The 26,481-nt window shown below is 36.1% G+C and overlaps 1 protein-coding gene across 3 annotated transcripts in view; it reads left to right on the plus strand.

Moving 5' to 3' along the window:
- DPYD (dihydropyrimidine dehydrogenase) overlaps nucleotides 1–26,481 on the plus strand; it is a 319,673-nt gene that overhangs the window by 37,310 nt on the left and 255,882 nt on the right. For 2 of the 3 annotated variants that reach the window (XM_032446240.1, XM_015870373.2), the window contains exon 3: nucleotides 13,257–13,339. In XM_032446240.1, coding sequence (XP_032302131.1) covers nucleotides 13,335–13,339 — 5 coding nt within the window. In that variant the 5' untranslated portion in view covers nucleotides 13,257–13,334. Of the gene's footprint in view, nucleotides 1–10,837; nucleotides 10,868–13,256; nucleotides 13,340–26,481 lie in introns of those variants that run through there. The other variant, XM_032446239.1, reaches the window with a different exon arrangement.

Consider the following 26,481-nt stretch of genomic DNA (forward strand, 5'->3'; position numbering starts at 1 on the left):
CCTTTGCTTTATGGTTTTATTTGTAGAGTGCTTATGCTGTTCAATTGTACTTAGAAAGGTACATTACTTAAGTGTGTGTCTTAGTTTCCCTGCTTTCATGATTTTGATTTTCAGGCCATAAGGGAGATGTGGTATCATCAGAAAAATCTCTTAAGTGCATTTTTTTTCTTAGCTTTGCTCAGAAATAATTTTCTTTTGTGTATTTAATTTTTATGCCTTTTGGGTTTTGCCTGCTATATTGCTTTCCTTTATCAATCAGTATATCTTTCAGGAAAAATTACCGAGCTGTTCTGTGAACTTCATTGTTTTCATTCTGTTATCTTTACAACTTACTATGCTTAATGCTATTAGAGAGGCAAATCACTGTAAGACAGTTGAACTTTCTACATTTATCCTGGGAAAAAACATGCATTCTAATAACGGTAAGGTGCAGATACTCTGATGTAATAACTGGTGAACTTTGGTCATTAAATCATAGGGGATAAATTCACATGTCAAGCTGGGTGGACTGCAGTCTTAAATTTGTCAAGGATTAACATTATAAAATAGACAATCACACAAAATAATGTTTATCAAGCTTTTAAAGCAGAACAATAAGCAAATTTTTTGCATTATTATTTCGTAAGACTGAGGAGATGAATCTATTATATCTGTTATATTAGGGTACTATGGTTAGGCTGTGGTTGGACTTGATGTTAGAGGTCTTTTCCAATCTTGGTAATTCTATGGTTCTATTTGGATCTTTGAACTGAACTGACATGTTCAAAGGCATGAATTTTGAGAAGATCATTGGTCTTTGAAATATGTAAAAAAAAAAAAATAATTATTTGGAATCATCATCCCAACTTGTAAAGAAGAGTTTTGAGCTTGTTTGGGAAACAGTTTGTGAAAGGATATTAAGAGTATGATGAGAAGTCAAGGGGGGAAAAAGGCATTGATAGGCAAAGCAGGAAGTACAGAGGAAAAAGTGATAACTTCGAAAAGTCAAGCTGAGTTAGACCTGGCAAAGGAAATTAAAACAAATAGTAAAAGGTTATTCAGCTATATAAAACAAATAGTAAAAGGTTCTAAAGCTATATGATTTAAAAGAACAAGGGAAACCAGTGTGAAGATAGGATTATATGTCCTAGGCATTGTCTGAAATCTTTTTAAGCTGTTGTCCCATTTCCAATAAAATGAGACTAAAACAAGAGATGGTTAATGGGCAAACAAGCTCAGAAATGGAAATTACCCAAAGCAGGCCAGAAGAAAACATGAGAAGTTTGATCTCTGAAGTCAACAGGACAGAAAAATGACCATAAAAGTATCACAGAAAAATTGACATTTGAAATTTCAGGCTTAAGTATGAGAAAGTTAAGTAAATGAAGCTGTATGTTTTTGCACAGATTTAAAGAACAGTCAAGCATGTCTCTATATTTAAAAAAAGAGAATTGATGGGCAGCCTCATATTAGAAGCAAATGCAAGATAAAGCACAATACATTTTTCTTTCTTGGCTCTTATGGGTAGAACATGATGCAGTGACAAGCTGGTGGTTTTTTTTGCCAGTAATTTAAGTATCATCTGTTTGGACTAGGATAGTAATGTGGATAAGGACCTGATTTAAGGAAATTACACTGACTACTGCTGAAAAAGCTGATCTTGGGCTTTTAATTGAGCTTGTTGAAGGATCAGTTTTCAGATTCATACCGTTTAGTATTTTTTTTAATGATCTTGACATAAATATTAGCAGCATGTTATAAAAAAGTCGACAGCAATTGTCAATACAGAAGGAAGTAGAACATCATAGAAAAAGAACTGTATGACACTGGAGTTAGAATAATAATAATAATAAAAGGTAAGAATAAATTTTGTAGTGCAATTAGGAGACTGTACAGCCAAGCACTTGAGGTTAAGGATGACTAGGAGTTAATGGTTGAAATTAAGAGAGAAGGTGATTTAGAAATACCAGTTGATTATAGGGTGGTTGTTCCATCAGCTGGATGAGAATGCAAAAAAGTCAAGTGTGGTGTCAGGGTAATCAGACCCGCTGCTTCTGGTGCTAGGCACATAAGGTATGTTATTATTTTCAGTCATCCCTATAAACTGTCAAAGTTATCAAGGGGCTGTTTATTGAGATGAGATTAGAAGAGTGCGGGTAGGCTTGCAGAACAAAACTATATACTGTTGTCCTCGGGGAATTATGGATTTTTTTAAATAATAATTTAAGGACTACATTAGCATAATAACACAAAGTGTTATAACACAGTAACGCAACTTTTGCTGCCAGTAATTAAACTCTGGGAGTGAATAAGTTGCTAATGTTCAGAGAAGAGGAATGCTGTGCCTTTGGCTTTGCAGTAGTGGTAGCGAGGAAGAGACATCTAACTGCATATGCAAAAGATGGCATAATGCAACTGACAGGAAAGTAAGTCCATTAGCACAAATTGTCACTTCCGATCTCTTATATAATTCAGAATTTGGTGCCACAGGTGTTGGACATTGCATGCTCACAGTTATTGCATAGTTTTTTTGTTCTGATTGCTATCTGTCAAAAGAGGATATCTGTGGAATACAGATGAATAAATGGCTTTTAAATCACTTAAGGTACCAAAGTGATGAGTGCCATTGAAACGTTCACAGGAAAAGTAGTTCTGCCTTCAAGTATGGTTTTGAATGGTGTTCAATTAATAAGGCCTCACACAGCACAAAAAAGCTGCATGAAAGGCATGAGGTTTCAGGGCTGCTGTGGAGGTGAGCACTCTGTTCCTAGACAGGCAGCAATTCTATGTAAGATAGCATTTCGTCATGTAATTAATCCTGTGTATTAAAGTGTGTGTGTGAAGGGTCCATAGCAAGTTTTGGAAGGGCAACTCTATTAAGCTATTTTGGAATTTAGGTAATTGGCACAGTGTTTGCTTTTTGGTGGCCTGTATCACTTAGAGTTTTGCTGCATTCTCTATCCAGCTCTGTGTACCCTTCAAACTTGAATTCTTACAGACACTGCTGTGGGAATAAGGTTAATAAACAGGAATTTTCTACCTGAATGTTAGGTTGTCCTGTGTGAATTGCTTTGGTTGAAATTTCTACTTACTGTGTAATGATTTGTAGCTGTATGATGTAGACTGATACTGTTAAATGTTTTTTTTTTGGTTTTTTTTTTTGTGTGTTTTTTTTTTGTTTATTTTTTTTTTAAGATATGCGTTCTGATACATGTTCTTTTAAATATCTACCAGTACTCCGCTATGCAGACATCAAATAGCTTTGAGGTACATTTAGCGATGTCAGAAATTCCCAAGTAATAGCACTGATTTTGATGCCCTTCAAAAAGATGGATGTTAGCTGACTGTTTTTTGCCATTCTTTTGGGCTTCATCACAGATGGGTGCTCAGCTAAATTATGCATTTATCTTCTGCTGTAGCATTTCTTATTTCTTGACTCCCCTTCCAGAAATCTTCATACACTTAAAATGTTAGTTCCTAGAAAAAAAAACTTTTATTTCCATCCTAAAATTAAAGAGTTTTAAGAGTTTTCTTTCTAAGAAGATGCCACTGTCTGTTGGATGGAGTCTTGCGCTGCTGTAGAACAAAAGGACTTTCAGGGAAACTGTCTTAGTACCTATCCTTGAAACTGTCTGGCTGATGCTGGATCATCCACACTTTTAAAAGTGTGGACTTAATGAGCATTTGTTTTTGTCCTTTGAAGGCTGAGCCCAGCAAACTTTTCTTTCTTTCTTCCATTAAAAAAAAATAAGAAGTAAAGCTTAACTTTTACTTCTGTCACATCTGAGGTAATGGGAAATAAGAGATATTGAATGGCTTTAAAGGTTCTTCCTATCAGCTCTAGGAACAGACTTCACTTCCTTAATAATTCCACTGTATTTTCAGTCTTTATGGGCCTGGGCCACTTTTCCCATCATGTATGGAGGGAACTACTTGCCATCTTTGGTGCAAAGCGTTCAGCAGCAGCTGTGCAGGAAGTGTAAGAAAACAACAAGCTGTAGTCGTTAAGGCTTTCCCAGGAGTTGTATGAGAGTTGAGTGTGTAGATCACAAAATTCTGTGAGAAATATTTACATTCTTTTTCCCAAATCTGGTACCATCGGTGGTGTTAGTAACCTGTGAGTGCTTTGCAGCATAGGTGAGAAAGGAAGAGGCAGACCCCATCGGTTCATTGTGGTTTTCCGTGGCAGCACAAGTGCTGAGTTTTTCCTTCTTACTTAGGCTCTCTGCACTTACCTGCACCCCTGAATGGCAGTTGGTGTGGGACCCTCTGTAGGTGCTGTTAGGAGGTTTGAGGCCTTTCTAGGTGCCCCCTGAATGATTTGGTTTATGTTGTTCTGCAGCTTGTGTGTCCTGCTTGGAGCTGTTTTGTGGTGGGGAAGGGAGCACAGAGTTGCAGGAATGAATTCAAGGGAGGCATTAAGGAAAACAAGGCAAGGGAAAGCTGTGATGTAATGAAACAGGAAAAGATGTGAAATAATTAGAAGGGACTGGGGAAAATTTGAACAAAGGGAAACAGAACAGTAGTGGAAAAACCCAAGTAATGAAGGAGGAAAAAAAAGAAAATAACTGGATAAAAATTAAACACTGGAAGCTCAAACAGTGCATACATGGGAGAAATGCTGTGTAAGAATAAGGCTTAGAAATTGAATGTAAAGATGTCTTCAGGAAGAAAAAGGAAAGATTTGGTACTTTTATATTTAGGAGGATAATTTTTGTTTCTATTTGCTTTGCCACTGCCCTGATTTCTCCTATTGCTGTGCTTGCACATGTACAATAGCTGTGATACCTTTCCAGCTGTTCAGTTTTGTTGTGTCTTGAAGGCGAGACATGAACTGGACTGCTTCAAACACTTCTTGTAACAGGGAGTGTTGCTCCAGGCTTCTCCTCTGTAAAACCTTGTCTTTGGGTACACCTGGGGCCTGAGAACTGAAGGAAAAGGGTTTGCTTGGTGCTGCATGGCATGTTGGTGTTGCTCACCCCTTCTTGAACATGGTAGTTTTAAATATGCTAACCAGGATGGGAATACTGGCAGAACTGTTTGGAGAGGTAAGCTATTCAGATGGCGATGTGAAATCTTCCAAAGGAAGGACAGTAAATGGAACACAGAAGTAAAGAGCACAGTATAATACAGAAGTGTTGGATTGTAAGGTGCTGTAGGTGGTAAATGGACTTGAGACCTGAGGCTATAATACTTATCCTGGGTGTTTTCAAGTGCCATTAGAATAATAATTTAAATTATTGGAAAGTTTTTATATTCAGTAATTCCACAGCTGTGGATGGAAAATAAGAGAGATTCCGTCAATCTGTCAAGGAAGGACTAGTCCCAGGCAGCATGTCAAACAGCTTCTGTGAAGGCCCTCGTGAGGTGCTCAGCCCTTCCAATAGGAAAAAGGCACAGTAGTATCTAGATGAAGATCTTTACATATTCTAAGATATGGTGTGTATTTCTCCCTGATTTTTGTGCCCTACGCCATGCAGGGAAGCACTTGTAAGAACATCCCTTTGGATGCAGAAGGATGAGTAGCTTATTGCTGAGTCCTCTCATTCCTCTACTGAGCAAGTTTAATATTTGTTCTAGGAAGAGAAGGAAAAAGGTGGGAGGGGTGCTTTCCTTCCCTTTTATTTTCAGCATTTTCTGTCTTTCAAAGCTGAGTCATAGGGGGGAAGCATTATAAAATGTCTTTAGTGGTATCACCTGTATTCTGCTGCTTGTTATTTCCAGCTGTGCCTCTGCTGTCTTGCACGACTCTAGATTTTTAACCTTTTTGAATTCTTTGGTCTGCTATTCTGTGTTGTGTGCTTGGTGCTTTCATTATGTCTTTACTCATCTTCCCTGTATTTACTCGTCTTCCCCGTATTGCTCCTATCAGATGTATTGTTATTGTCGAAACACGTGGTGTCTGCATCTGCTCTGAAAACAGCAGGTTGAATGCAAACAAGATTCCATACCTCGTGTGAACACAAAGGCTGTTATAAAATTGCCACTTGAAATTTGTGCATGAAACAGCATGAAAGGGAAGTTAGCAGAATGCTATTTCAAATCGGAAGAACTTTCATAGTCCCAGTAACACTGTAAACTGAAATGTTATGTACGTTTAGCAAGTGGTTATCTTCCAGATAATTACCTGTGTTTAAGGATTATATCTATCATTTCTTAAGCTGAGGGAGCAATACAATCTCTGAAATTGTCAGCTTCCACTTCAAAATTTCCAATTACCTGAGCAGCTTTTCTGGTAATTAATAACAAAATGCATTTGCAGAATTTCAGAAAATATCTCATGCAGGAGTTTCAGTCCTGCCTCACCAATAAATTTCTGTTTGTGGAGAAAATGTGTTATGTTTTTATGCATCTTAAAAATATTTATCTAAAGAAGCTGAAAAGAACTAATATGGTTATGCTAAGGAGGCATTGATTACAGCCTCTCACAGTCCTACTTAATATTTTTCTCGATTGATTTTTTTTGTTTGTTTGTTTGATTGCTAACACTTAAGGCTGGTTTTCTGTTGGAAGTCTGCTATTTTTGGTATATTAATATCTGTATTTTTCAAAGAGCCTGTCTGGCCAATGTGTCTGTGTCACATGATGAAAAAATGGTTGTAACAAATGTTCATATATTATGAATGACATGCTGTCAATGTTATGTAAATACCTGAGGGCTCAGTGTACTTTATGCAGATATTAAGGGTATAGACATGTTCTTTAAAAATACGTATCTTTCCTTTGTAAGCAGTTGCTCAGGTATCGGTTTTACATTCCTTTACCACTGTTTGGACGGAGAACCCTATGAGAACAGAACGAGTTGCAACAAATGGAATGGAGAAGCTTAGGTGATGTAGACTTTAATATCTTCCAGATAGAAAAAGGACCATTTGATTCTTTCTTGTTTAGCTTTCAACAATGCTCTGTAGATGAAACAAATGCTATTAACCCTTGGGAAACCCTTTGGCATCTGTTTTGTTTAGTTGCTCAGTACAAAGGTGGTTTAAAGGGGCTTCTTATGTGAAATACTGCTATTGACTACTGAGTTATGAATTGTAGTACCAATGTTATAATAAATGTAACAGGCATTTTATCCTATAGCAGATGGGTGCTTAAGTCTGTGAGAGGAGATCAATGGAGCCATTTAGCTTTTTGTGTTGTTTCAGTGTAGAAAGACAGTCTGTTCCAAATCAAGAGAGGTCTGGTAAGAGTATTTCGTAAGGTTTTATTGTAATAAAGCACAGTGTTACATGAGTTCACATCAAAAGAGCTAGATGTGCTATTCCAAATTCATAGCAGTTGTCTATTAGTCTGTTTTTAATAATTTTTCTTTTGCATGTAATCCTGTTTAATTAGATTCTACTCTATCTGTTGTTTCAAGACTCGATAAACAGGAGTCTTATATACCAGCTGCTAAAGCAGGAGTTACTGTCTAAATGATATTCACAATGAGTATTTGGAAGGTTTACAATTATACCCTCGCTAATAAATTGTGCTATTTTCCCCAACACTTTTAAGTGCTAATCTTCAGAAGGCATTTTAAAATTAGCTAAAATTCCGTCAAGAGATTTACAAAAATTGTTAGCATGGAGATAATTATGTCACAGTCCTTGGACTCCATCTCTGATTGTGTGCATAAATCAGAAAATGTCAGCTGTGTTTTCCCTTAATAATTATCCTTGCTGAAGTATATTACAGTTTAGATTACTATTACAATGTTGCTTTAGGTTTATAAAACACAAGATAGTTATTTCTAAAGTTTTTCTGCTGATGAAATAGTTCAGTTTCCATATTGATCTATTGGTGTGAACATTATATATATAAATAAGAATATCAATGTGGAAATAACCATTCTGCACTTCTTATACTGCCCCTGAAAAAAGTCAGCTTTTGAGAAAGAAATCCCTTCTACAGTACAGTCAAAATTTTTCAGAAGAGCAAGCTAACATGGCCAGCATTGTGGTGTGTGTAGTTTATTTAATGGAAATCTGTCATTACAGTCTACCTTCTTTAAAGAAAACCAAGTGAAACATCAGAGAGAGATGGCTATGTTCTTCACTGTTTGAATCCGACAGTTTCATTTTAAGCAATCCAAAATCTGGCTACGAAGGCATTTAATATGAAGATTTTAAAAACTGGCATTAGAAAATTAAGATACACTATACTGTCAGAACTTTCCTAATGGATTATAAAGAAAAAATGAGAGGAAAAAAAAAGTTTTAGTGCCAATAGTAAGAACAAAACTGAACAAGTGAAAACTATTCAAACTTTGCTGCTGTTCATTCCTTGTGGTTTGTATACAAAGTATGTTTGCTAATAAGCTTCCTTAGAAAATTTCCTAAATTCATGTGGAAGCAGCAATTTCTAAGAATTTGGTAATTCTCCTTACCTGAAAACATCCATCTTAGAAGAGAGAGAGAGGAGTGTATTTTGAGTAAGGCTTCTGATTTGGCAGTGTATCAGCTAGGATAAAAGATCTACTCTACTTTGGTGTTGCAGGCTGTCTTAGAATAGGTCTTACACTGTTGTCAGATCAAAAGATTTTATTTTTCAACTATCTAGAAATGTGTGCAAGACATTATCTGTAATACTAATGCTTTTGAAAGTCTTATGTGAAGTATTTCAGGATAAAGCAGGATATGGCTTAGTGTGATCTTGCTCTTCTTTGCCTGGATAGAAGATTTGTAGTTGATTTTGATGGAAGTGGGGTCATTTTTATCAGTTCTGTATTGCAGAATGGGTGAATTTCAATTGTGGTCATCTCAAAGCTTTTAGGCACATCACATTAATGCTTCTGTATTTCATGGTTATCCTCATTGATGATACCTGGCAATAGACCAATTCTGGTTTCTGAGTTTTGCATTTGACCCACTAGCCCAAATCAACAATCATCTTCTCTGACATAGTCAAGGAAAGAGGGCTTGACAGAAACACAGGGAAATAAGAAAATTAAACTGACAAACATTTTGAGGTTTTTTCTTTTAAAGTATGATTTCACTTTTTCCATAATCCTAGAATTTTATTAAGACATGGTGATTATTTGTTTTCTAGTTTTGTGAGCTAAATGGTTAGTTCAACTAGTGTCAAAGGGTATGAGTATTTTCAACTTGGTAGTTGCTAAGTTCAGACATTTAAAAAAAGGATACAATTAAGTTGATACCAGGATGTTATAATTACCAGTTGCCATGTCTGAAAAAAATAGATTTATGAGCACAACATCCTCCTCTTTAAGCTTACTGGTTGTTTTTTTTTGTTAGTTTTTTTTTTTAACTGGAACAAGTTGAAGTAAGAGGAAAGTCATCGCATTATGTCTATAGTAAAGGAAGCTTTTCAATTTGTGCAGTAATTTTACTTCATTATCTTCATACTTTCATTGTTCACCTTTCCAATTTCTGATTAGATAGATGCTCTACCAGTACAGTGCATGAAATACCACATACTGTGGACATCCAGCACACATCTGCCTTTTTAAGGATATTGTGTAGCTTTAGATAAGATCTCAAATGATAAATAAGCTTTTCATTTATATTTATCAAAACTGTTCCCCTCCCTCTTGATCTTTGGTTCATCTGAAAACCTCAAAAGTGGTTATGCTATGGGGAAAAAAAAGGATTTAGATTTTTGTGGCTTTTTGTCATGCAATGATAGTTTGATTTATAATAGCCATGTCCCTAACCGTATCTCTATCTACCTATTCTTCATCCTGAACCTCTCAAAGGTATTATTTAGTTTAGTGTCATACAGTGCTATGGATCTGCCAACAGTGATAGCGTACAGAGGGTATAGAGTAATATATAAATTATTCAACTGCAGAGTTGAAATTTCTGGATATTATCTATACCCAAAGAAATTAATTGGCTGTAAGCTTCTAAAATCCATTTTTTCATTGTTTGTATTTTGAATTTTCTACTTGAATTGCTGCTGAGAGCTAAACACCTGGGAGTTTAATTGCTTGTTATACTTAAATCTGTGAAGTATGATGGGCCAAAATACTCTGCCCTTTGCAAGATATATATATATACATATATATACACACATATTAATCTAGTTAGTAGCATTGGTGTAGAAGAACTGTTAAATCATGGCTTGAAGCAGTGATTGAGCACCTGGTGGAAGGCAAGGCCAACCCAGGGGAGCTCAGCTGCATGCAATGTGCCTGAGGGGTGGAGTCAGGATCCACATTCCCTGACCTCATTTAAGGGCTGGCAGTGGGTGTAAGAGTAACTTGCTGGAGGTCCCTTTGTACTTGAGGCCTTCCTAAAGTAAGCATCTTTCCTTTACTTCTGAGCCCGTGACTGTTGCATTTGGACAAGCCTTTACATGCTGCAGCCTATAGAACCTTGCTACTCTGCTGCCACTGATACGCTTTCCATCATGTTCTATGTGGATAATAGAATGAGTGCAGGTTTTGCTATTGATTTAATATTTAGAAATGTAAAACTCATCTTGGTCATGGTCTATTGAAGTTTCACCATTTATGTGTTCACTAGAGTATTATTGTTAGAATTTCATACATACCGGGACCTTTCTATTACACTGATAGCCTTTTAAGAGGGTCTAGAAACATAGTATGCAAACTGATGCTCAGACCCATGAAGAAACAACATAAATATGTAGCTGTGCTAAATTTAGGCTTTCAGATTGCTGTTCTCTTTTCATTGAGAGATCCAAGCTACTTTTTCTGGATTACTGCACTTGTAACTGGAAAATAATAGTAGCTATTGTCAGTAGTTATTCATTTGTTCAATACTTAAACAGTAAGTGATTGTACTGTGAGGTCATCTTCCTTTAGTGGGTTTGCATCAGCCTTAGTTTTTAGGTCATTTTTTTCCTAACAGCAAAGTTACAGGGTTTCCAGCTACTGTACTTTGGATGAGAACTATTTAGTGGGATGTACCTGAGAAAGGTAGATATGATATTGTCCAGAAATAGTTAGTGAAATTGGTCAGAATTCATTATCTTGCCAAATGAATTATTATAACATTTATTATTTGAATCTTCAAACTATGTTTCGTTGTTTGTTCTGGGTTTTCTATTTACTCCCACATCATTGTGATTTTGTTTGTTTTGTTTTAAGGAATATTTATGCAAGTGTATATGATAACAGAGTTTTCTTTAGGTACTGGCCACCCTTATTGCCTTTCAATTGATTAATGCAGAATGGTCTGTATAGGCAAATGAGAAACACCAACTGGAAAGCATTCAGTGACTTACTCATTTTAGCATTTCCCACTTAAACACCATCAGTTATTTTAGATTATAGGGTAAAGAGAAGGTTTAGTTCTGCTTGATAAAATCTTGTGAGCTCTCAATCCTTTGTCAGTTCTTTACATGTTTTATATCACAAAGTCAAGAGAAATGAACTGCATGATGCTCAGATTTTCCTGAACCTATGGTGAGTTGCCAGTGGCACAAGACTGTTAATAAATGGGCTTTAGTCTTTCAGTGCTTGAAGCAATATTCCATATGTTGTTTCCCTTGATCTGTTTTCCTGAAGGATGTGAAATTTGATTGTATGCTTGCACAGATGCTTTCAGTTTAGTACTGTTAAATCTGGAATTCTTTCTATATTAGTATTGTCAGTTTGGGTTTCTTTTGAGTATTTTTAAATGAGCTTCCCCGTTTTGTGAAATCCCTTTGAGCTTTTGAGTAGGATTTTGCCATACAAAGGACATCTGATTGTAATATAAACACAAATATCAAATTAGCCATAAGATTTACTACTTCTATTTAAGTCATGCATCATTGGACAAGAGGTAATTGTCCCAAGTTGCACCAGGAAAGGTTCAGATCAGATATCAGGGAGAATTTCATCTCAGAAAGAGTGATGAGTCACTGGAACAGGCTGCCCAGAGAGGTGGTGGGGTCACCATCCCCAGGGGAGTTTAAGGAGAGGGTAGATGTGGTGCTTAATCACATGGTTTAGTGGTAAAATTGGAGATGGGTGAACAGTTGGACTAGATTATGTTAGAGGTATTTCCAAAACTTAATGATTCTATGATTTCATTTTTGTATGGGAAGAGAAGAATTGAGAGTTCTGAATGTAGACTTCTTCATTTCTCCTGTTCAGAGATATATTGCTGAAGTGTTAAAACTTTGTATTGAAACATCTACAACTTAAATTTAAAAATAACTGGTCAAAGAAAGTTAGGTCATTTACAAATATCTAATTATTTCCTCTCCAATATTGCTCTTGTAGCCTCTAATTGAGTATAATTATAAAGAATTGATACATAAAAGAAATAATAACTTCTACTGTATTTATTACAACTTTAGATATGGACTTCAACATTAATTTATGTATTAAAACCTGTGAGTGCATATGAACTGACAGTTCACGTGTTCTACCTAAAGATCCCACTTGAAGAGCCTGATAATTCTGCTTTTCTAGTTGTTTGCAATAATAACTGTTAAAGCTGCTTGCAACTTTTGTTGCTTCTCAATCCACGTGGCAAAGTTATGCCTCCCAGAGGTAAGTTTTGGTATTGGAAGAAGGTGTTGCAGAGGATGGTGATACCTCAGAGCCTTGAGCATGTAAAATCTTCTGGATGATTCAGATGATCAGAGAACTCTTGTTTGCTGTGTTTCACGCTCACTTTGTACAGATGCAAATTTCTGTATTACCCAGCATCTTCTGAATCAATTTTACTGCCTGTATGGGAGTAGAAGGAAAGTGTCAGCACTCTGGAGTAATGCAACTATTTGGACGGTTAAAAATAAGTAACAGAATATGGATTTTATTTCTTTTATTGTCACAAAATGTTTGTCTTCACATCAGCTTTAGGAATAGCAATGAATTCTAATCTGGAAAATATATTAAGTGGTTGAGGTCTCTATGAAGAACCTTTTTAGTTCTTGTCATTTTCAAGATTGTTATTAAAAGCTTGGTTTGTTCTAACAACGCTGCCTGTTTCATTGGGAAGGAATCTGTAACTTCTATTATTTTAAATTCGTATTTAGGTTTTTATTCTTTTCTGTGTGCGTGCAGTAGCTGTGTTGCTTTGTGTATTGATAATGGAGAATTTTCTTTCTTTCTTTTTAAGTGTAAAATCTATACATTTAATTATGGAACATTTATAAGATGATTTCCATGACAACCGTGTAAGAAGATTCATGTTTACTTTGTTTCTGAGTTCTCAGTGCCTTTTTAATGACTACTGCATAATTAAAACAAAATGCATAATTTGTGAGATTACATAATATAAATCAGTTTTGTTTGCATGATGCTGAATAATGCTAATGCATGCACAGTATACTGCTGCAGAGTCTTACATGGATTCTTCCATTTGTTTCAGAACTGTGAGAAACTAGAAAATAATTTTGATGACATCAAGCACACGACTCTTAGTGAGCGAGGAGCACTTCGAGAAGCAATGAGGTAAGTCCGGGTCACCATAGCAACAGTCACAGATGTGGTAAAGAAAGAGTCATTCTTCATTATTGGGGGAACAAATGAGTTCATTGCCACCATTCAGCTCTATTCTCTAAGGTATTAATTTGTCAGTGGAGAGGCTTCCCTTGAGGCTGTACTTTGGTTTTGAAGCTGCATAAATGTTAAGCCTGACTGCACAGTAAAAAACGTAAATGTTTAATTTGTTATTTAAAATGCTTAAGGGGTGCCTTGCTTTATATTTATACTAAACTGTGAGTGAATGAAAATACTGTTCATCTGAATTCTGTAAGTGTTAAAGAAATTGTACAATGCTGTTTGAACAAACCTGCGTTTGCTTCTAAATTGGATTTGATTTTTATGTATGTGGTGGCCTATGTACTCAGATTTTATCACTGTTTTTACATAATTTTGTTTTTATTAATAGAATTTTAAAATGCATCTGGTATTTCATATACTGCAGGGATGTGTATTTTGCTTAATACTCTCATATCACTTAATGCTTATTAGAGGGGTGGTTAAAAGTTGTCAGTAAGTCAATCTTTTTTTGCTGCCCTTATTTGCATTGCTGAGTATTTTGGTACAAGACTCCAAAGAAACTCATGAGCTATAGTGCCCAAAACAGGGAACGATCAGGGATTGAAAGGAGGCAGAATAGAGACAGTTTCTAAAATAATTTTCTAAATACATTCAGAAAGAATATTAATTTTAGTATTATCTGTGATAAAATTGGATGAACATGCTTTATTAAGTTTTGAAAGTTGGGTAGTAATATACAATAAATCATTTTACTTGCTTGATATGAGTAAATTCTTGGAGTTGCACAGTAAAAAGTATAAATGGCAATAATATTGAGGAGAATCTCAAAACTAATTAAAACCATTTGCTTTTATTCTGTTCATAATCCCTTTACGTTTATGGATGTTTGTGAATGACTTTATTTTCACAACTCTGAATGACTTGATGTTCATGATGCTCTTGGCTTATGAACACTGTTATGAGTAACTGTTTGTAAAGATACTGTGATGTGTAGTGTAACCTGCCTATTTAAGAGTCTTACTTATTACCTTCCAATTACATTCCTTCCTTTCTTGAAAGTTAATGTTACAAATAAAAAGGCACTAGCCTTTCTAATTTTGCTTTCTTGCTCTTTATTTCCTGTCTTCTTCCTGTGTGGTCAGTCTTCTGTGTACATAGATCTTTGCTGTAGTGCCAGTAAATTGAAAATGACTTAAAATAGAGGTTTAGGGAACATATGGTGTGTGAAGCTACTTCTAGTATTTTCCCCAAGCTGGATTTCATGTTGCTGGTCTCCTGTAACAACATTCCATGGGTGGTTTGCAGTGTTTTGCAGTACATGACTCAGCGTAGTTAATCTTTTAAAAACTTGGTAACTGACAGCACTTTAGTGATAAACATTCACTTGAGGAGGGATCTTTGGCATTTCAAAGGTTATACATCTATTACAAGGGCCATGTAAGATCACGAGAATTTTCTACATCACGCAAAATCGAAAGCTCACTGCTAACCCGTACATTTGTATCCTGGTCATTTTTGGTAGCATAGAGAGCATTCTGAGAAATGTTAATTGATTTTAAAGTCTGACAGATAATGTGCAGTGCAGGAATTCTCTTAATTGCCATCAGTGTAAAGTAGTTCTTTGTTGATCAGAGGATGGTAAGGAATTGCTTGTGCATTGCTCATGTTTGTATATAATAGTAGTTACAACTACATATTATATTTTTTTCTTTTAGTAAATAACTTTATGCCAAACCCACAGGTTCTACTTTATTTTTTTTTTTTTTTATTCTCTTCCCCATCCCACTGGGAAGGGGAGGGTGAGCAAACAACTGTGTGGTGCTGAGCCACCTGCCAGGTTAAACCACAACACCTTGATGGCTGGTTTTTTTTTTCTATTTGGATCCAAGATTACCTGCAACGTACTTTAGTCTAGCAATACATCTTTGAGAAATGAACATTCATTTTGCTTTCCCATTACTGTAGTGGACTTTGGACTGTGGGTGTGGGAGGATATAGATTTGCTGACACAGGTACTGAGGTACTTGCCTCCTTTTGGTTAAGGAAGCAGACAGAGAGGGCTGCATGTTGCACAGAGGCACTAAAATCATATGGATGTGAAAACAACAAAAAAAATACTAGCTGGATAGTAGATAGTAGATAGATAAGCAGATATATGTGGATCACAGATGAGCCTTAAGTTGAGTGGGCAGTCTGCCCAAATCCTCTCTGATTTCCCAGAGTAGTACTACTGTTTGGCCTGATGAGAGAGACAATGAACATTTTCCCCCAGTGCTCCCGTTTGGAACTAGACTGTCCATTTTAAATTTCTCTTTGAGAAAAATGGTCAATTTAATATGTACTTCAGTATATTTCTCTCTGATGAATATTACTGTGCTTTATATAAATACCAATAACCTAGCAGGGTCTTGTTTTCTTTCAGCTCTTCAGAAACCAAATGATATTCAAATTAAGGAGTAGAGGAAAATCATTGCTCTTGTTTATATATAGATATATACAAAAATAAACTTTCTGGAAGATCATAAAATGTGAAGTTTCTCTAGTTTTACTTCATGCAATATTTTAGACCTTGAATGAAATGAGCTTATTAGTTGGGATAGAGTGGTATTGCAAAAATTTGGTTTACTTTTATTAGCAGGTAATTCTATAAAGCATTCAATTCAGAATTCAGTTTGTGGGCTTTTTTTCTTTTTTTGTTGTTGTTAATATAGTCTAAAAGGTTTGTTTATTATATTTTAATGTAATGACAAAGCTTAAGTAAACCCCTTCATTGGTGTGTTGGTGAGCATTGCCCAGAGTGGTTCATGGCATGCTGGCCTTACTGCAAGACATGCTGCTGGCTGATCTTCACCACCTTTTCCAGGTTCAGAAGAACCTGACTGCAGAGCTGCTTTCCAGGTGCCTGCTACCTGGAGTTGTTCATCCCCAACGGCGGGATGTAACATACTTCCTTTTCTTTGAACTTCATGAGATTCCTGTCAGCTTATTTCTGTGAGCTTGCTGAGGAGCATGGCGTCATGACAGGCAACACATATTGTATTGCATCTTAAATGATGATAGATTGCTCCTGAACACTCTACTGGCAATATGCTTTAGGCCTGCGTCTAGTGTAGGTTGCATGAACTTGGTGTCAGACAACTGAAGCCACAGTGGGTAGCATCCTGTGAGTCTGGCAGTATGGTGGCTTATGGCAGTGAGCCATCAGTTAGTGAGACTGGTGAGACGTTGTATACGTGAATGGGTCTTCCTTGTAGGTGCATAAATCTACGATCTGTCTTGTGAACATTGGCTGCATTAGTATGCATGAAAGCTTTGCAAGTGAAAATTAAAGCTGAATATTTTTATACAGACTCTGTGTTAATAGAGGAAGATTTAAACATTTCATATTTACAAGTGGGAAAGAGAGAAAGTTTACTTGTCTGTTTAGATCAGTCTAAAGAGGCATCAAACTTCATTTGGAATTTTCTTTTGCATTCATATATTTGCATATTTTGGATAATGTGAGCATGGGAGTGAAGCTTCAGCTATGATTTCCAGTTTGATAGAAGCAGTTTCTGTTAATGATGATATTCACTCTGTTGTCTTGACAACTGTATAAGCTGGGGTTAGTAATAATCAAGATTCTTTTAATATGGTCTAGACACTCAGATGTATTTAACAAATAGTTTCTGGGGCTGGGCAGAACCCAAAGAAATTGCACGATAAGGGAGGGGTTCTGTGATTTCATGAGTGTGCACTGGTTAGCAGTTAAAGACTAAGGATTTAAAAAAGAAACAAGTATACAGTGCAAACTACAAAATGTCGTGTAACCTACTCGTTTGGGTTTCTGGCATGTGCTCTGCACAGCAAACACATCAGTACTGTGTTTATCTGTACTGTCCCTGCAAACTGTTTTGTGGGGGAGAAGAGGGAAAAAAACACCTTGCTTTTGTGTCACTTCAGGTGAACGGGAGCCTGTTTCTGCTTTTGAGCCATGTAGTTTTATGATTTAAAGAAAAAAAAAAAATATGGGTGACAGTCAAATTTTGCTTTTAGCTAACTGCAGGAGATGTTGTCTGATGTTGGTTCTGAAAGAGATTTTGAAAACCACTGTGGCAGATGGCTTGCCACAAAGACTCCAAAGATGCCATGCAGTGGGTGCAGTGTCATACCTTTTTCAGTGACTAATAGTCACTCATCTGCAAACTGTTAGAGCAGAAAATTGCATTAGAGAATCTTGAGTTCCCTCTGTGGATTTCCTTTTTGTTACTTTCAAAATGCAAGGTTTCAGGAACATTTCATAGATTTGTTGTTGTTTTTTTTGCTACTGTTAACAATGGCTCTCTGTAGATCATTGACATTTGTTTATTTATATCCTGGAGCTTTGGACAATTTAGTTAGAAAATGGCTTATGGCATTTTAGACCTTAAAAAAAAGAAATGTCTGGGACACAAACAGAAGCTGGGTGTGTCACAGCTTTGTCAAAGGAGGCTGGTGTTTCAGTTCAAGCTGTCGAAGCTCATGCTGTTCTATCTGTAAGTCGTGAATTAAAGCTCTACTGTAGTCAGCCTACACGTGTACTCAAAACACCCCATTTCCTCTGTTAACTTCTGTTTTGTGTGCAGTGAAAAACCAATCTGTCCTTACAAATACTGTTTTAAATATCTGCTCTGGTTTCTTTCCAGACACTTACTGTAGTTTTCAAATATCTCTAAAAATGTGATCTATTTTTCCTCCTCTTATCTCTATTGTGCCCGTTTGAAGTCATTGGGTTCTGCATTGCTGTGGGCATCTGACTGTATTCTCCTTGGAGTTCAGTATACAAAGCAGAATTGGTATTGAGGATAAAATAGCCTTCATCCAGAACTGCTTTATTATCTGGTGATGTCTTTGCTTTGTGTGTTCGTTGTCACTAGATCATGTTATCATAATTGTTTAGAACACTTTGGTTACAATGAAAATTAGTAGCTACATATACTTTTTTCCCCCTACTTTATACTGTGATGGGTGCTGAGTTTCTGGAGATAAAAACAAATCATTATTTTCCTAGAAATGTTTTCTGTACTGGGATTGAAGGTGTTTCAGAGATTAAATTGGGTCCAACTGTGACCCAAGATACTAAGCTTTCACCAGAGTTAATCTCTACTTCCCCTGTGGACTTTTGAACCTAAATCCTGTTTACATACTTGAGGCTATTTAGGAGAATAAGAAAAGATTTTTCAGTGAATCAGTGTTCTGGTGGAATATTAAATTTAAATAGTAAGACCCTGGTTTTTTGTTGGTTTCTTTTTTCTTTTTTTTTTTTTTTCTTTCAATATTTAGTTGTATAAAGTGTTGAACTTATATCAGCGCAGCACCTTTGGTTATATGACTACAAAATTTTGGGGAAAGACTTTCCGTTTGTAGTGCTGAAGAACGCAGATACTTAAAAGGAGAGAGTCTTCTATCAGAGCTTGCTGCTGAAAATTTATTTGGCTCTTGGTTAAGCCTTGAACCACTTTAGGTGCCACATGGCTCGCTTAAGTGGGTATAGCCGTTCTAGGATATGTGGTGTCACCAGGCACCTAGCCACTCCAGTAGCTGGCAAAGTTATGGGGGAAGAGCTGCTTAAAATACTCCAGGAGAGAACCACTGTTCACTTAGTTGCAGATAAAATGCCTGATTTTTTTTTTTTTTTTTCTTTAATAATACAGGCAGCCATTTATCCAGCAGGAACTATGCAGCATAAATGTTTCTACTCCTTTCTAGTAGAAATAGATATATTTCAGTGAGTATGAAGCTGTATCTCTTTATATTCCTTGTTTCTATGATATTTCTTAAAAATTCTACTCAGATGGAGTAGAGAAAGTGGAGAATTTACCTCTAAACTGGAAAGGCCCAAGTAATATTTTGCTGTCCGTGTTGCTAAACATTCTATTGTCTACTTAATATAACAATGTAATAACATATAAAATGCATTTTTTTCTTAAGATTATAGCTTCAAACAGAGCTTTGAAATGTAACTCTTAATATTTTCTCTATCATATTAATTTAATTCTCAATGTAATATAAGAATTCATTACTCTTATGCTGAGATTATGAAACAAGGAGTTGATAATGGTAACTCAGTGTTTGTAAAATAAAGTGTTGTTCCTTTAGTGTGGTCCAATTACACAATAGTAGAGTAGGGATGTAATGCAGCAATGCTGCTTTCTATTTGTTTCAGTAAGTTTAGCACAGTGGGAAATGTGGCATTCTTCCAAGGTAATGCATCAAGTTTACAGTTGATTGGAAGTGCAATGGAAGTTACTCTAAGACTTCATGTACTCGCTAATAACTCTGGTTGAACGTGTGGGATAATTATCTTATGAAATCTATTTGATGTTTCATTGCATAGAGTTTGCATCTTAATTTTGAGACACTATAATATTCTAAAAGATATTTAAACAAGTGTCTCTGTAGATGCTGCATTTACAACATTGCACTTTCAATGATTAAGCATAATTTATAAATGGATAGATCTCACATACATTCTTTTTCTAGTAGTCCGCTGAATCTGATGAAACTTGAAAGACCTGCTCTGTTAATTTGGTCAAATAATTTGAGAAAAATGTCAAGAGGCTGTCTCATTTCTTCTTAATGCTTAGAGAGCTAGTAAAAGATCAGCAGTTAGACAGGTAGGAAGAAACCAGAGGTAGAAAGGTATCTTTCTCAGTAGTGACTTTACCATTGAGATGTGGAGGGTTCTATAAGAATCTCCTAGAATACTCACTCTTGGTGTCATTTTTATTAATTTTTCCATCATGTTAAAGTCATTCCCCAAATAAATATTTAGCTTCAAGGCAGACAATGTTACTGTTGTACTGGGTTTATCAGTAAACCCACCACAATTCTCTCAAAGGTGCTACAGCAAAATTGCCACAGCCAGAACCAATGGTTGAGCAACAAGTGAGAAGGTAGGCAAGTAATGCATCTGAATGACTGGAAAGAGTGGAGTCTGGAGGGCTCATTTAAGGGTTGGCAGCTGAGGGAGCAGCATATCTCTGGAAAGAGATTGCACTTTTCTTGAGCTTGTGCTGGTTGTCGGATAAACTGAGACATTTTTCCTTCTTTGTTACTTGCTACTGCTCTATAGTGCCTGTATCCTATTAGAAGGCACTGTCATCGCTACCTTTTGCCATGCAGGTCTGCCTAATACTTACATTTTTGAAGGAATTTTTTTGAGCAAAACATACACATATAAATAGTATGGGGGTGTGGTTCTAAAAGCTACTCCTTGCTATGTCCTAGCATGCTTCAAGCATACTGTGGAGCAACCTGTACTTAAAGGCATTTTATTAAATATCTCCTAATGGGATTTTTTTGTGAGTACCAGATTGAAGATATAATTTTAGGGGGTTATTGAGTGCTGCCAGAGGTAAAAAATGCTAGCTCTGCACTTTTCTGGTTATATTTTATTACAAAGGTAAAATTTCTAATTGTAGATAATTGTTCAGACACCCTACTATTTTTCTCAATCATTTTTCGAAAAAGATTATCTGACAACTTACAGAAATGTTCTTTACTGTATTGAGTTTGTGTTTACAGTAAAAGCAGTAATTGCTACTAGCTTCTACAGCTTTCCAGAGATCTGTAGTTTCATACACGTGCTTTTTCTGAAGCATTTCTGCATGCCTTTGACAGCACTGATCGAGCAAGTGTAAGACTGTCACTGGCAGCATTTATCTTTACAGGAAGTATATTTGTTTCAACTGATTGGGGTAGTTTCAGCACTGACACCTGAACATGTAAAAGTATGTAAAAGAAAATGAAGAACAGAAAAAGAATCACAGGATTAAAAAAAAAAGAACAGCAACAACAACAAAACATCCAACAGTCTTGGCCAATGCTCTTTAAAGAGATAGTGTTGTGTGTGAGAGAAAAGTAACCAGTGCTTTAGCCAAGCATCAAGGCTTTGCACAGAGGTAACTGCTGACAGCTATTAATGGGACTGGAAGAAGGGATCAGTACTAAAGGGAATCCCTTAGTAATTCCTACCAGCATTAAGAGCACAAGCCAACTGTCCATGCAGTTAATGTAGTGAGATTGCTGGCTTCAAAAATGTGTTGTGAATGTTGTCTGGGTCTAAGGGTCCTTGTTCATTGTATTTGGCTCACATGGTGGTGAGGGGCGGAGGATTGAGAGCTGAGTGGATTGTGGGCGCGTGCTGATTTGGCAGAGAATACAGGTTGAACTTGGTCTGTAGCAGCAGTGATCAAGAGTGCCTTCCAGATGAATAATTGACTATAGGTTGGTCAGAATTTTCCTCGCAGCAGTGACATAATTTGGCATGGCATGTGCCAACATTTAATGAAGAATACACACTTGAGACCTTCCAAGCTGGCTTGATGCCCCTACAGCTGCTTTTAGAGCTTTGAAAGCTTTATTTCAGGTTGGGAAAACATCCCCCCACACATACAAAATAACTCAACACATCTGAACATCACCTGTCAAGGGTTTTGGGGACAATGTTGTGTGGTAGCAATCACAAAAGGAGGATCAGTCAGAGATAAAGATCAAAACTACGGAGCGACAAAACGTGCTTGTCCCTGGATATCCTGGATCAGAGTATCTGTTCAACACCTTGGTTTGCTTTGATGACTGGCACTGACACAGAGGTGCTGCTTTTTCTGTCACTAAACTCCAGGTGAGCCACTGCGTCTGTGTATGTAACATGCTGTGATTATTTATTTATTTTTTTGCCACCTTTTTATACAGATGAGAATATAGTGAGAGAACAAGGTGTTACAGTATAGGTTCCTAAGGCTATGTAAACAAGCTTGGATTAAAAGCAAGAGACATCAGAATTCTTTGTAAAAGTATCATCTTCCATCTGATGTCACTCATATCTGCTGCCTCATGAATCAGACTTGAAAGATTAAACTCTGTGTTTTATTTATTGTATAAAATAGTTATATGTTCCCACCTTAAATTCTGTAATTTAATGTTTTCCAGAGCTTCAGTCATTATTACACTGAATTTTCACCAGCAAACTTATAATTGTTTCCATGTGTGGCAGAAGTCATCCTTTACGTTCAGTGTCGTAGTAGCACAGCATAAGAACATGGAGTGCTCAGGAGGTCAAAGGATAGTGCCTTTCTAGCTGAAGTTAGAATTATTTGTGAAAGCATAATCTCTGCTGTTGTTGTGTTCCTGAGTATGCAACTTAGTGCTGTGTATTTGCACTTAAATTGTCATTTAGTGGTTAATGCGGAAAATGACTAGCAGAAGGGAGAAGAAATGTTCAGCGTTTTTTATTCTGCTTCCTGGCTGCAGTTACAACAATGGGTCAAAGGCACTAAATACAATCTGCTTGTTTTATTTTACCTTTGCATTTTTTTTTTGGTCATTGGATAATGGTCAGCTAATAGAATTACATTTATTGCTTTTATTTATTTATTTATTTTTTTGAGAAGGATTTTTCTCACCATCTTCACTGATTGCCAAGTTATTTGTATGTAGAGAAAAGATTCTTTTTGTATAATCAATCTGCTGCTACCCATTTTACTGCCAAGCATTCGTTCTCTATGGTAGCGTAATGTTACCTAGGGAACAGCTTAAAGCTGACACATACAGTGGTGCCACAAATTAATTTCACAGTTATCAGGATATAGGGTGATAACAACAACACGAGCTACTGTGAAATTACCATTGTTCCCATTGAGTTACAGTGTAATTATTACTTTTGTGGCAACTATGCAAATAACTCATGTCACCACTGTAGGATGGGATGCACTTTCCCTTCTCTGATTCAGTACTTTGTGCTACAGAGACATCTTTATGTACTATAAACTAGAGCTGTGCTTTGAATTTTGAATTGAGATCTAGACATGGCTATGTCTTCAAATAAAAATAAAAAAGCCTTTATACCCCACAAATACTTGAGACCTACTTCTAGCCCCAAGTCCCGTGCTGTCTATTATCAGCTGGAATCAGAACTGCATTTGTAGGATAATTTAACAAAATAATGATCAAGCTCATTTTTTTGCATTATTTCCAGCACGAAACTGGGATGTTTTCATCAAGAAGGGAGCTTTGGGATAGTTACTTTTGTTAAGGGATGATTTCAGATTTCTTTGCTGCCACTTTGTGGAGGCTGTTTGGTGGAAGGGACAGAGAATTTTTATTACATTGCATATTCTTATATCAATAGGTAGGAAAATATGTCTGAAGCAAGATTAAAGTACTGTCCTTGTATGTAAGAACAACTAAAACAGCAATAAAATAATGCCTGCAGCATAATATTGACAGAAGACAAGGTCACATACTGTGGTGGAGTTGGCATAGGTGCTCCTTGTATCGCTTTGAACTGTAATTAAGAATTCTTTGGGAGACTGCAGCTTGGGTTACATATTTTTCAGAAAGACAAATTGGTGATTTATTTACTTTTTCATGCATAGATTGGGATTTTTCAGAAGGGAACTTAGATGTGCAGTTTGCAGTTGTGTATGGATAGCTCACTTTCAACTGCTCTTAAAATTCCTATTTCAAATAAGTGGTTAATGACCAGATTTTTAAAATTTATGAGAATACTTAAATCCTAAAGAAGAAAGCTTCAGAGACAAATCATTTAGAAAAATAATGTAGCCACAATTATATGAAATGAATGAGGAAATGACACTTGATTAAATAATATGTAACAAGTAAAAATCTGGATAGATATCATTAGCTTCCAATTATTAAAATTGAGTGCAAGGTAAATTTCAAAAGAAAACAAGATTTCTGAAGATGAGAGATTTATTTCTACTTCAGAATTCAATGATCTTATTGAAAAATAATCCTAATGATAGATTTTGATTTTTAATTTTTATTTTACATTTCGAGTAAACAATAAAGTAAAGCTTTACTTAATTGAGTAAAGCTACCAGTTTTTTTTTGTTTTTTTTTGTTTTTGTTATGAAAAGAACTGTAGGAAGTTATTGAGACAGTAGGTGGGATACCCAAGTGATAACGAAGTATAAAGAAAATAGACGTGGTGTGTCGGTCTTCAAATACACAAGGCCTGTTCTGAACATAACACATCTTCATAATATGATGTCAGATGTGGATGCTGGTGGTATGGCAGTAGAGGCTGAACCTTCCCACCAGTATTCTATTACATTTTGTTGCCATGTGACAGATGGCAGCAGATCTTGTCGTTTTGTCTGAAAAAAATGGCGTCTGACATGGAAGTGCATATGAAGCAAAGGTGTGTCATAGAGTTGCTCCATGTGGGAAAAAATGACACCTGTTGGCATTCACTGATGCTTGCTGAGTGTTTATGGAGACCAAAGAGTGGATGTGAGTATGTCACCATACAGTGGGTGGTGCTTTTTCAGCCATGTGCTGCCATCCACTGGTTCAGCACAGATTCTTGGTCATTGCTGGGAAAAATGTATAGTGAATGATGATGACTATATTTAAAAAAAAATAGTTTAGCAGCTGAGAATTTGCTCTATCAAATAGTGTTATTGTGCTCTTTGTATCTACTATAGTTTCCATTAAGATAAATAGAAGGCATTACTTTTGGAGCAACTTATATCATCTGTTTCTCAAACTAACAGTTTTCTGATGCCATTCCTTTATGGCAATTGAAAAACTAAATCACAAAATTACAAAGCAATATGTTGTCCCTCATCAAAATACTGTTTTTCAATAGGCTTTGCTTATGCTGATCAAGATGTTACTGATATTTGAGTTGTTGTACCTGGTGGCGGATCATTTAAAGCAGTGGTTTTGTCAGTAGTCTGCTAGTTATATGTTCTTCAATAGGAAAGCAGGGTTCTAATTTCTCCCTTTTAATGAATTTTTTGTTAGAGTTGTTATGACCTGCTGAGGATTTTCACTGATGGACTAAAGCACAAGCATGTAAAACATACAATTGATGATCTAGGAGGAAATAGTCAAAAGATAAATAAACCTATGATCTTGCTTGTTTATTAACTGCATAATAGATAAATAATGGTGAAAAAGTGTATGGTAATTAGTGGACTGGCTTAATGGAGTGATTTCTGTTTATTGTGTAACTCTTAGAGATTTGCTGACAAGTACATGTATTGCAGAATGGGGAAGTCACTAATTAATGTGGATATCAGCAAGATTTTTGTGAGAGTACTCTAAAAGTCTACTTTTTAGAAATTCCTTCCCTTTACCCTCCTGTTGTGTCACTTTCAGTTATTCAGCTAAGACAATATTTAACACCACAGTAATGCTCAGGTTTGATGTTGCTTAACCCATATAAGTTTCATTTGGAAGGAACAGCTTGTTCTAATTAAGAGCTTCTGGAAAGTCTGCTGCAATCCTTGCATGCTGTTCTTAAGAGTCAACCTTGTGGAATCAAGTCATTAAAGGTTTAGAGCCACCAGAGGTGTGCTCATTGGCCCAGTTTTGGATGGAACAGGGAGGTCAGGGAGTGTTGTGGTACTGTTGGGAACTTTCACTGCTGTTAGTAATGAGCAAAAACCTCAAATGGTTCATAAAAATCAAATGTCTTAATGTACCTGATGATCCAAATGAGCAGTTTTGCTCATTATGTATTGCATAATAAGATGATTTTGTTAATGGAAATAAATATAATAAGCAGCAGTTTTTTAATTCATATTAATAATGTATCAATACAATAATTCATAATATCACCAATATTCATATTAATGAATAGTAACAATGAACTTGAGCTATATGATGGGCAGTTTCATTGTTACATACCTGCAATGCATCTCCAAAGCTGCTTGCATAAAAATGTCTGGCAAGCTCTGCACTGATAATTAGGAATGATTTACTTGCAAAGAGACATGATGATATGCATTTTGGTGTATTGTATTTATGTCCTCATAGGTTCACTGGACTTATGGCGATAATTTTGTGTTGCATGTGATATGTTTTCTTTCTGGTTTTCAAGTAAGGGAATTGTCTTAACCTCTCAGTAATTTTGTGGATTTCTAATGTCCTCACTTCTACTCAATGACCAGTTTTAGCTACCCTGCTGGTGAAACAGGAGGAAAAAGTGGACTATATTTTGGTTTTAACCATCTGCGCAAGAAAACCACCTTCCACATTAAAGATAAAGCACTTTGATCTTTTTCTGGCATGCCCTTGCAAAATTATGGTACTCCTGC

The sequence above is a fragment of the Coturnix japonica genome, chromosome 8, assembly GCF_001577835.2.
Source record: "Coturnix japonica isolate 7356 chromosome 8, Coturnix japonica 2.1, whole genome shotgun sequence".
Taxonomy (NCBI): Eukaryota; Metazoa; Chordata; class Aves; order Galliformes; family Phasianidae; genus Coturnix; species Coturnix japonica.